The sequence below is a fragment of the Podarcis gaigeae genome (genome assembly GCF_964106915.1).
Source record: "Podarcis gaigeae genome assembly, chromosome: 6".
NCBI classification, from domain to species: domain Eukaryota; kingdom Metazoa; phylum Chordata; class Lepidosauria; order Squamata; family Lacertidae; genus Podarcis; species Podarcis gaigeae.
The window spans coordinates 14,155,383-14,167,531 of NC_139682.1; the positions used below are offsets into that span (position 1 = coordinate 14,155,383).

Consider the following 12,149-nt stretch of genomic DNA (forward strand, 5'->3'; position numbering starts at 1 on the left):
CAGGTCTACCCTCACAAAAACTGGACCTACTGCACATCTTCTGCCCCTGAAAAGCACTTTTCCACCAACTCGTTTCATTCTGAACACAAAAGCTCAGCGCAGACTGATTCTGCCTTCTTCCCCAATGTGTCCATTTGAAAAGGGATGGAGATGGCTCCAACAATGAGGCCTGTGTCCACACCTGCCCAGTGCCATTGTAGGTGGGCATAAACCAAGATCACATTTGCTGCTTCCTTCTTCAGTTGTTCAGGGAGGAATAGTGTGGACAAACTAATCGAGGGAAGGGTTCTCAAATGCTTACCAAGTCCACCTTTGTGGATGGGAGGCTCTGAAGTCTCACTAGACTGAAAGCAGCAGGTTGAGGATGTGCATGCACAATTGCTGGAAATGTGAAGAAAAAGAAGGTACCTTTTATCATATGTGGTGGGAATGTAAGAAAGTGAAATGCTTCTGGGATATGATGTATAATGAAATTAAGAAAATGTTGAAATATACATATATTAAAATACTGGAAGCTTTTCTACTGGGAATTGTAGGTACAGACATGATACTAAGCTTTTCCTATATGCAACAACTGCAGCAAGAATTGTATTAGCACAGAAGTGGAAACAAGAGGAATTACCAACAAAGGAAGAATGGCAATTGAAGTTAATGTAGTATGCAGAACTGGCTAAAATGATAGGAAGAATCCGAGAACAGTGGGACCAGAAGTTCATCAAGGACTGAACTAAATTTGTAAATTATTTGAAAGACAATTGTAGTCAATCAAACACGTTCATAGGATTGCAAGAAGCTTTGTAAGGAAAGGTATAAAAATCATTGCAGAGAAGAATAAGAAAATACGATGCTTTGTTGTCTTTTATTTGAAAGCAATGGTTAAGTAGTGAAAATGCAGAAATTTGAAATGAAAGATAGAAAATCATAAGGAAGGTTTGAAGGAAGTAATGGCCCTAAAAAGCCAAATTGTATAATATAAGAGGAGAGATTGTAACGGAAAACATTATTGTAAAATCAATAAAAATGATATGGAAAAAAGAGAGGATGTGCATGCACAATTCTGTATTGAGAAAAACAACTTATTTGTGCTACAAATGGGTGTGTCCACAGTCTCCCATTCTTGTCCCCGCCAACCACACCTCTGTTGGCAAAGGGACAAGGACGAGCTCACAAACTTGGGTGCAAATCTCAAACCACATATTTGGGTAGAACTTTGTCTATTTCTTTGTCCTTACCCCAACTGCAGTGAACTCATTCTCCAAGCGTGGATTTTTCTGCAGCCAAAATGGCGGCTGCTCTCATACAAGATGGTGGGCACCGGCAGGTGGGGAATCTTAAGGTCTGCATTCTTACAAAAAATTATAATGGTGGGGGGGGGGGGGCGGTTCTTAAGGGAGGGACTATCCACAGAACAGCCCAAGGAAGATTTGAGCATGTTCAGTGGTTGCAGAAGTCAGACGGATTGCTGAGATGAAGAAAACCAGAAAGCAAGGGAGGAGATGGAATGAAATTCAGCTACCTGAAAAAAGACCCAGCTGGCTCTCTGGAACCCTAAACAGAAAAACCCCATGGTGCAAAATTTTGCTGCAGTTCCTACTAGTTTATACTCAAAACAAACTGTTCCACATAAATAAAAGAATACTGACAGCCCCCGAAGATTTAAATAAAAGTCCCTACAAAGCAGCTGAGCCTATATTTCTGACAACGATGGGATTTAATTCTGCAAAGTGCTGAATTAATTGGAAGAGTGTTTAGTTTAATGCCACTTTTACAGAAGACACTTAAATCAATATGGATTTCCCATGTCTGCACACGTTAACACTTAAATGTTCTTGCGCTCTTTGGAATGTACCATTACAACTGTTTTCTTCTGCAAGATGAAAAGACGGGATACAGGGTTTTTTTGGGGAGGGGGGGGAGTTTGGCAATGTGCAACCACCTCCGAATGATTCATATTTAATTGCTAACATTTCCAGGGGGACCACCATTAGAGTTAACTATGGCTCTTTCACACGGTATATGCTACATTAAGCAAAATCACAACTCCAAGTTCAAATACTCCCCGTGTGAGGAACAAAAAGGCCTCCTCAGTGCCACTTGTGAGAAGACGACACACAGTTGCTGAGGAAGAGTCTGTCCCACTGAGGACGGCAGCTGCTTTAAGGAATGCCAAGATGAAAAAAGTTTCATTCGTAAGAGCGTGAAATGCAATGGTGCCCCCTGATACAGAAGTCTTGCAAGCACAATATGATGCCTTCTCTTCCGGTCCAAACAAGTACTAGATTGGGGGTGGGTGGGGGAAAACATTGAGTTTACCCACAACATGGAGGAAGTGTGTCTGCATGTGACCCCGCAGTTGCCTTGTGGACATGAAGTTGTAGCCATTAACCCATTGGAAATCTGTTTGTACAAGTCAGTTTTGAGCCTCACGGGGATCAGAACGAGTGCTTAAAGAAGTAGAGAAACAGTAATGTGTTTAACCCTAAAGGTAAATATTTAACTGGTCTATGTATATATGAATAGGTAATGGATAACCCGCTCTTCATGAAGATCAATCCCATAAATATATGTAACACGTAAAAATATAACAATATGGAAAACAGAAGACCACACCAACAATAAATCAGATTTATATCACAGCACTGCAAAAATGTATGTATGAAGACTAACCTTTCAAAGGTTAAAACATTCTTCCTGACTCTTCAGGACACCTGTTAACATTTACGTGGAAGCAAGAAGAAAGTGGCTGCGTCCGCACATTGTGGTAAGCCATGGTTAATTATTTACTGCAAAGAATGGCTTGGTTCCTCTCCCCAGCATGTGCAACAAACCACAAACATTGGCTTACTGTGATGTTTGAACCTGTGATTATGGTTTCTCCCTGGACAAACTACACCAGAAGCTAAAAAAAGAATATAAAAACACACAAATAGCCTAGCTGAAAGAGGCCAGTGGCCCAACTAGGCCAGCATCCTGTTCTCACAGTGGTCCACTAGATGCCCATAGAAAGCCGACAGACAGGATCTCAGCACAACAACACTGTTCCCTCCTAGAATTTCCAGCAAGTGCCTCCAACCATAGAGAAGGAGTAAAGCAAGGCTTGTTCTTCTATATGCTTGCCTATTTTATCTTTAACAATACTTTCCACCAATTTTCCCAGGATAGATGACAAGCCAAGTGGCCTGAAATTTCCAGAATCCTCTTTTAAAAATTGGTGTTACATTGGCTACTTTCCTGTCCTCAGGTTTCAGAGTCAAGTCATATATCTTTTTAAAAGAAGATAGAAACTTCACATTTGAGTTCTTCAAGAACTCTTGGGTGGAGGCCATTTAGACTCGGCAATTTGTCAGTTTCTATTTTGTCTATTGGGACGTGTGGTTAAACCACAGACCCTAGGACTTGGCGATCAGAAGGTCGGCGGTTCAAATCCCTGTGATGGGGTGAGCTCCCGTTGCTCGGTCCCTGCTCCTGCCAACCCAGTAGTTCAAAAGCACGTCAAAGTGCAAGTAGATAAATAGGTACTGCTCTGGCAGAAAGGTAAACGGCGTTTCCGTGCGCTGCTCTGGTTCGCCAAAAGCTGGCCACATGACCTGGAAGCTGTACGCCAGCTCCCTCGGCCAATAAAGCAAGATGAGCGTCGCAACCGCAGAGTCGGCCATGACTGGACCTAATGGTCAGGGGTCCCTTTACCTTTACCTATTTTTCTATTAGGTCTAAAACTTCATCTCTCACCACCACTGCCCGCCTCAGTTCCTCAGACTGCTGCCCTGCGAAAGTTAGTTTAGACTCAGAGATATGCACTTCGATGCCCTCCAACATTCCACTGTTGAAAATTGGGATGCGTGTTTTTGCGTGCTGCGTTCTTGCGTTAGCGTCTTGCACATGTCTCTTCGGGTGCCGTGCTCTCGTGGGAGCTAGCTGAGTCACATGCTAGCACAACATTACTGCAAGCACCAACAAGTGGTGTCTCCTCCTCCTCCCCGAGCTCAGCAGTGGTGGTGCTGGAGGGGGGAAATAGGACATTCTGGGGTCAAATCAGAAGCCGGGATAGCTTCTGTAGTTTCAGGATGTCCTGGGAAACCAGGACACTTGAAGGATATGCTGTGAAGACAGATGCAAATAATTCATCCAACTTCTCTGCAAGATCCTTATCCTTCTTTAGCACACTTTTGACTCCCTTGCCATCCAAGAGGAGCAAGAAAATATTCTCTGGAAACATTAGTAGCAGGAAACCGGCTACAGAGGTTCAAATCTGTGTGTGCATATGCAGAAGACGTGCAGTCTTCCAAGGGTTGGCTAACCATCAATGTAGCCCTTGGGCTAAAAAAAGATTATCCACCTCTCTATTAAACACACATTATGTACATTGGGCTTGAGGAGGGGAAGAGTTTTCAGGACAAATGTAAGAAATATTAGTGACCAAGGTTTTTGTTTTTTTGCAGAAAGAAACTTTCTGTAAAAGCTTTCAATCTGTAATAAATAAAAAACTGTCCAGTAGCACCTTAGAGACCAACTAAGTTTGTTCTGGGTACAGTGGTACCTCAGGTTATATATGCTTCAGGTTACAGACACTTCAGGTTACAGACTCCGCTAACCCAGAAATAGTACCTCTGGTTAAGAACTTTGCTTCAGGATGAAAAGGGAAATTGCGCAGCGGCGGCGCAGCAGCAGTGGGAGGTCCCATTAGCTAAAGTGGTACCTCAGGTTAAGAACAGTTTCAGGTTCAGAGCAGACCTCCAGAACAAATTAAGTTCTTAACCTGAGGTAACACTCTATAAGCTTTTGTGTGCATGCACACTTTTTCAGCTTATACCCAGAATAAACTTAGTTGGTCTCAAAGGTGCTACTGAACAATTTTTTATTTAATTCAGCTGCGTCACACCAACACCTGAATCTTTCAATCTGTAGTTGCTATAAATGAACCTGGTTAATAAGGAACTAATCTAGCTAGGGGAGGGGAGGGAAAAGACTGAAGTGCCGTATCAGCCTTGGCTTCTGCGCTTGCTTTGATTAAACCACCTCCACAAGGCACATCGAAAGGGCATTCCAAGTATCCCTTTAACATCTGGGGGCTTATCCATTGGAGAAACGCACAGCGAGAAAGCAATGTTTCTCTTTCTGTTCTGTTGCCAGAGCCCTTTTGCTTTGTTCCTCAGCCAAGACTGGGAAACGTTTGTGATATCTAGGCAGAGGACATCCTTTGAACCGACTGCCTCTTCTTTCTTTCCTTTCTTTCACCACCATACGCACCACCCACAGAGCCAAACAAAGGAGGCAATTATATCCTCCTGCTTCCATGCTGCATGACAGACACACAGAGGGAGTCGGAAGGGTCTGGTCAAGGATTCCTTGCCCAACCCATTGGGAATAACAGATAAGACAGTTCCGCTTTTCCTGGGGGGGGGGGCCTGCACTGCGGAAGGAGTTCTGGGGCCTCAGTTACCCGCAGAGGGATGCTGCCCATGTCACTAGGACGCCCAGTTGCATCACGCCCCCCGACTGATCAATTGGGTTAGCGGGGGTGGGGTGGTGGGGCTGGCTACTTGCCATTTCAACCACAGTGCGGCTGGCGGGTAGCTACCTTTGGTCTACTTCAGTGGATCTCCCAGCCTGCCCACCCTCTTTCTTGCGTTGCTTGACTATGGCCTTGCTATGACTAATTTTGGTTGCCTGGCTGTGGCCAGGTAGGAATATTTCCACTAGGCAAATTGGCTCCAGCCATTTGGTTTTCACCTACCTAGTAGCAATCGTCACAATAGGCATTGGGTAAGCCTTGTTATGGGAGGGGAGGTTGTTGCCTCTACCTGCCCCTCTAAGCTAAGGGTATCCCGTTAAAGGGATCCGGGGGTGTGGTTCCTGTCCAAAGCCTGGGCGTGGGGTGGGGCCATGCCACAACCCCATGGGTGACCCTGGGGGAGCTCTTAATTGATGTATATCATAGGGCGCCCCCTATCAGTGGTTGACCCTTTCGAGACTTCCTGCAGACAGGCAGGAGTCAGGATATAGTCTTGCTTCACGCAGTTGCCTAAGCCAAACCGCTCACATCTGTAACCAATAAAGTTGCGGCCTAATTTATCCCATTAACCCAACATATTTGTGTTTGTGTGTTTATTTCTGTGGGAACTGCGGGGCCTGGGGCCTCACCATGTAAGTGGTTTTTTTATTTTCAAGTGGAGAGAGCAAACTGGAATTTCAAGCCCCAGGTGTTTAAATATTTGCTTGTTTGCTGATGATTGATTGATTGCATTTGTATCCCTCTTTTCCTCCAAAGTGCTCAAAAAGGCTCCATATTTTTCCCTCACAACCACTCTGTGAGAAAAGTTAGGCTGAGAGGCAGCAATTGGCCCAAGGTCCCCTCAGCAGGCCAGTGTGGTGTAGTGGTTAAGAGCGGTAGACTCGTAATCTGGGGAACTGGGTTCGCGTCTCCGCTCCTCCACATGCAGCTGCTGGATGACCTTGGGCCAGTCATACTTCTCTGAAGTCTCTCAGCCCCACTCACCTCACAGAGTGTTTGTTGTGGGGGAGGAAGGGGAAAGGAGAATGTTAGCTGCTTTGGGACTCCTTCGGGTAGTGATAAAGCGGGATATCAAATCCAAACTCTTCTTCTTCTTCTTGTGGCTGAGTGGGGATCTGAACCCTAACTTCCCAGGTCCTAATCAGACACTAACTACTTACACCAGAACTGCTTCTCCTCCACATAGTCACCCACTAACTTTTCTCCTGATGGGCAAGCCACAACTTGAAAGTACCACACCTGCCAGGTTTAGTTCTTGACTTCCATATCTGACAGGCCTGCAGTTCAGAGGTGCTGTAACGCAGTATGCTTACGGAGCAAAACAGGTTACATATAGAAACTTCCTGCACCACTGACTCAGTGGTCTTTCAAGTTTGAGTCCTCGGACGTTGTTGGGCTATGATTCCATTCATCCCTAGCCAGCTTAGCCAATGGCCAGCGATGGTGCCCTACATCTGCAGATCCAAGACTGAAGAACACTGGGCTGGATGATTTAGCCAGCTGTGCACATTTCTCTTGTCCCATGAACGATGCAGTCATGAAGATGGAGATCATCAACCCATTCATGCACTATAGTACAGTCAATTTAATTAACAACTGGGGATTCACAAACACATATGCAGCACATGGCAGCTTGGACATTACAAAGGACATTGCATACAGACCCAAAGAGATGCCATGTTAATGTGTAGACTCTCTCACAACATCTGAGTTATTATTATTTTTCTTGCCAATCCAAATTCCTTTACCCAAACCAATTTGGTAGGAAGCTTACAGAGACTACATAAAATTGTTTGCTGGTCCATGTCAAGATTCTAAGACCTCCAGTTTGTTACCCTTGCCCCAAAATAATGTACCATCTGGATTCCCCTGCTACTGAAAGGGTCTAGCTTTTATTAGAAAACTGTATGTCTTCTCAAGATCATAAATCTTATGTGGCTGGCCTGATATCTGTATGGAAAAGCGGGGCATTCAAAGTTTAAACATCTCTCATGAAAGTGTTTTTTGTGTGCTCCTGGAACATAAGATAATTCTGGATTTTGATCTGTGCATTGAACATTTGCAGAGATGAGATAACTAACCTGATATATAACTTTCCTGTCCTGCAGCAGGGCCACTGTACTGCAAGACAACGAAACATTTGCTCAGCAGAACATCCAAAGAAGACTTCCTGTCTTAAGTTGTCCTTTCAAAGTAGCCCTCAGGATTCCAGCACCATTTACTCTCATCTTTATTGAAAGACCAGCCATTGTAGAAGGCAAAGGCAAAGGACCCCTAGACCCCTAGTTAAGTCCAGCCAAAGGCGACTATGGGGTTGCGCTGCTCATCTCGCTTTCAGGCCAAAGGAGCTGGCATTTGTCCACAGACAGCTTTCTGGGTCATGTGGCCAGCATGACTAAACCACTTCTGGTGCAATGGGACACTGTGATGGAAGCCAGAGTGCACGGAAACACCATTTACCTTCCTGCCACCGCGGTACTTATTTATATCCTTGCACTGGTGTGCTTTCGAACTGCTAGGTTGGCAGGAGCTGGGACAGAGCAACGGGAGCTCACACCAACGTCTCGGGGATTCGAACTACTGACCTTCTGATCAGCAAGCCCAAGAGGCTCAGTGGTTTAGACCACAGTGCCACCCGCATCCCAAGTCATTGTAGAACAACTGATGAGGAACGTTCAAGGCTATATCTACCAGCACAGGTATTTCTTTTTTCTTTCAAAATAAATGTTTTGAAACTGTGGTGCCTTTTAAGACTGTGCAACTATTGCCTAACCTTAATATATGTTTCCACCGGTGTCACAGGACGGATTTGTAAGTGTTCTGGAAGTGGGATCTTAGGTTTGGCAGGTGGCTTCTTTTCATCTTTTAACAACTAAAAATAGAAGAAAAATGCAATACAATTAATGGGTCCTTCACACTGAGCCATGCATTGGGATAACATTGCAACAACTCATATCTATCTAGATATTTATGCTGTTTCCATCATAGCAGTAGCTAATGACCTTGTACTTGACTTCAGATATAAGCCTGTTTATTATATAGCTTTGGATGCTTTTGAAATCCATTGTTCCATATGGAGAACTAATTCTCATTTTAAGGCTAGCAACTGAATCTGAAGGACGGATAAGTGCTCTCAACTTTTGGCAATCCCTTCCGAGAACAAATAATCAACAGCACTCCAGTCATTTGTTATGGACTGGAAATTTATTGTGGATTTTTTGCGAGAAAGAGAAAAGAAACTTGAAATATCTGGATGTGAAGACTGAAAAAAATGCTGGTTTGTAGAAGGGAGAATGGTTGGATGTTAAGGAATGAATATCATATGTAGCTGCAGGACAAAGAGCTGGAAATCCTTTTATTTTTTTCCTTCTCTATTTTATTTTTTAGTTTTTTTTCTTTCTTTTCCTTTCCTCTCGCTTTCACTTTCTTTAGGTTTCTCGTTACCTTGTCTTTTCTTCCTTCTGGCTTTGTTCTCTTTTAGACTAAGTAGTTGATTGATCTCAGTACATTTTGTAGTGGGTATGCATTTTTGTATATCTTTGAACACACACACACAAACACAAATATTTAAACTGTCCTCCCAACAACAGATAATTGATGGTTAGGGTTTCTTTCTAGGGCCATAAGGAGAGATGTAGATGTTTTTGTGAAACAAGACCATATCCTCATGTTTCTGCAAGAAGGTGATTCTTGTTCAATGCAGGTCATGAAGTGGGATTAAGAACTGAAACAAAACTGCCCTTCATGGATAAATGTCACACACACACACACAAACACAAAATTTTTACCTCTTCCACTGGTGTTAACATAAACCCCCACCGTTGGGGCCATCTCCTTGCAGCTATGTTTTCAGTTTCAACATGATCCTTCCTGATGCAGATACAAAAGAAATGGTTTAAAAGGCTTTACGAAACAGTCTTAAGCTCATCCACACTTCTGTTTTCTTCTGCTTGCCCTGTGATTTCTAGGCATGGGTTTGAGGGGTTTTTCATTTGTCCCACTGCTTTACCCAGGAAAATCCATGGTTTTTACCACTGAATTGGAACAAACACTAATCCACAGATCAGTAAACAGTGGAGCTTCCTGGGGAAAGCGGTGGGACAAAAGAAAAACCTCTTGGATCCATGCCTAAAAATCATGGGACAAATAGAAGTGTGTGTAAGCCCTTAACATAAAGAATCCTCTAGCTTCCTGCATAAGGAAAGCCACTGGCAAAAATATTTTGAATGGGTCTTAAAAGCGCCCTAAACGGCCTCGGCCCTGTATACCCGAAGAAGTGTCTCCACCTCCATCGTTCAGCCTGGACACTGAGGTCCAGCTCCGAGGGCCTTCTGGTGGTTCCCTCCCTGCGAGGTTACAGGGAACCAGGCAGAGGGCCTTCTCGGTAGTGGCGCCCACCCTGTGGAATGCCCTCCCATCAGGTGTCAAGAAGATAAGTAACTATACAGCCTTTAGAAGACATCTGAAGGCAGCCCTGTAGAGGGAAGTGTATTATGTTTAATGTTTTATTGTGCTTTTTGTATATGCTGGAAGCCACCCAGAGTGGCTTGGGCAACCCTGTCAGATGGGCAGCATATTATTAGTATTATTAAATTAATCACAGTCTCTGAAAAGCAGTGGTAGCATCACAAAAATCTTCCAGGGGGAAGGGTGTCACAGAAGAGGGAAGAATATTTGTAGGTGGATGAGAAAGAAAACTATCAGCATGTGCTTATGACAGGAGTGCAGAAATTGAGATAGTAGGGGGGAAACTCCTTATTTGTAGTGGGGCAACTACTTGCCCTTCTGCCCTCCTTCGGCACCTTCTAGATCTGTTTATTTAAAAATAGCCAATTCCCACCACATTCTAGCATGCCCAAAAGACTGAATCTAAGAGGGAAGCTATATTCACATTCACCCTGTGCTATACCAGCTGCACTGGCTTCCGGTGGAGTACAGGATCAGGTTTAAGGTGCTGGTTTTAACCTTTAAAGCCCTATATAGCCTAGGACCCTCATACCTACGGGACCGCTTCTCCTGGCATATCCCATGGAGGACCTTATGGTCTTCAAACAAAAACATCTTGGAGGTCCCGGGCCACAGGGAGGTTGGCCTCAACTAGAGCCAGGGCTTTTTTGGCTGTGGCCCCAATCTGGTGGAACACTCTGTTGCAAGAGACTAGGGCCCTGCGGGACTTGACATCTTTCCACATGGCCTGCAAGACAGAGCTGTTCCACCAGGCCTTTGGCCAAGGAATAGTCTGACCCCCTCCTCTGGTAATCCTCACAGAACTCTAGCCCAATGGTTGCCATTAATTTTATTTTGAATTGATTTTAGAATGAATTGATTTTAGAATGCTGTATTACTTTTATTGTTGTTAGCCACTCTGAGCCTGGCTTCAGCTGGGGAGGGCGGGATATAAATAAAATTATTTTATTATTATTATTATATGGTTATTTATTTTATTTATTGAGAAAGATTTATAGACCGCTGAATCAGAAAACTCTCAGAGCAGTGTACATAATAAAACTATCAACAGAACACAAATAAAATCAGCAAGAAGTTCAGAAGCACAGAGCTGTGTTCAGCTAAATTGACACACTGCACACACCTTTCCCCATTCCCCAAATCTGCTCCAGAGAGTTGAGGGAATCCCTAAAACAGATGGACTGTTTGAGGGGATGAGAAGGGGGAGATTGTTCAATTGCGCAAGGAGAAATCCTTGTGCCAACTGAATAATTTGCATAACGCAATGCTGAATACAGCTCAGATCTACATAACTAAATTGCTTGTCTGGGTACGCTTGCCGAAACGATCATTGGTGGGTTTGAGGAAGGGTGCAGTTAGGACCAGAGAGAAAATACAGCCCCAATCTATTTGTGCCCCTCGGGGCTCTCCTTGACTCTCCTCCATAATCCTGCCATTCATCCCCATGGAGAGTAGTAAAATACTGAATAGGTAAAGGTAAAGGGACCCCTGACCATTAGGTCCAGTCGTGGCCGACTCTGAGGTTGCGGCGCTCATCTCACTTTATTGGCTGAGGGAGCCAGAGTACAGCTTCCATGTCATGTGGCCAGCATGACTAAGACGCTTCTGGTGAACCAGAGCAGCGCACGGAAACACTGTTTACCTTCCCACCGGAGCGGTGCCTATTTATCTACTTGCACTTTGACGTGCTTTCAAACTGCTAGGTTGGCAGGAGCTGGGACTGAGCAACGGGAGCTCACCCTGTTGCGGGGATTCGAACCACCGACCTTCTGATCAGCAAGTCCTAGGCTCTTTGGTTTAACCCACAGCGCCAGTGGAGAGTAAAACCTGCCCCACACTTCTAACCTTAGGTGGACAAAGGAACACAGTGTGTTTCTCTGCATAGAGCCAGGTTGCCAGCTGGGTCCTTGAAATGCCTAAGCTTTTTTTCTCTGTGCACACTCATCTCCACCCAACAGAATGATGCATTTTGCTAGTTGAAGGAATAAGGAACGAGTTGGCTTATTTTACTGAGTAAGTCCTTCTCAAGGACAAATAAATAAATAAATAAATAAATAAATAAATAAATAAATAAATAGAAGAAACAACTAAACCCTGCAGCAACCCACAGCTTTATTTACTCTACAGTAATTATATCAAGCCATTGTTCTGGAATAAGTGATCTGCAGAT

The 12,149-nt window shown here is 44.1% G+C and overlaps 1 protein-coding gene and 1 long non-coding RNA gene across 2 annotated transcripts in view; both read right to left on the bottom strand.

The window, feature by feature from the left end:
- LOC310847220 overlaps positions 1 to 12,149 on the bottom strand; it is a 197,388-nt gene that overhangs the window by 172,521 nt on the left and 12,718 nt on the right. The gene's annotated exons all lie outside the window — the stretch shown is intronic.
- CIMIP1 (ciliary microtubule inner protein 1) overlaps positions 1 to 12,149 on the bottom strand; it is an 86,534-nt gene that overhangs the window by 2,327 nt on the left and 72,058 nt on the right. Inside the window, exons 3-4 of the mRNA XM_083744825.1 lie at positions 9,301 to 9,382; positions 8,286 to 8,384 (exon numbers count right to left, since the gene is read on the bottom strand). Of these exons, the coding sequence (XP_083600951.1) occupies positions 8,286 to 8,384; positions 9,301 to 9,382 (181 nt within the window). The remainder of the gene's footprint in view (positions 1 to 8,285; positions 8,385 to 9,300; positions 9,383 to 12,149) is intronic.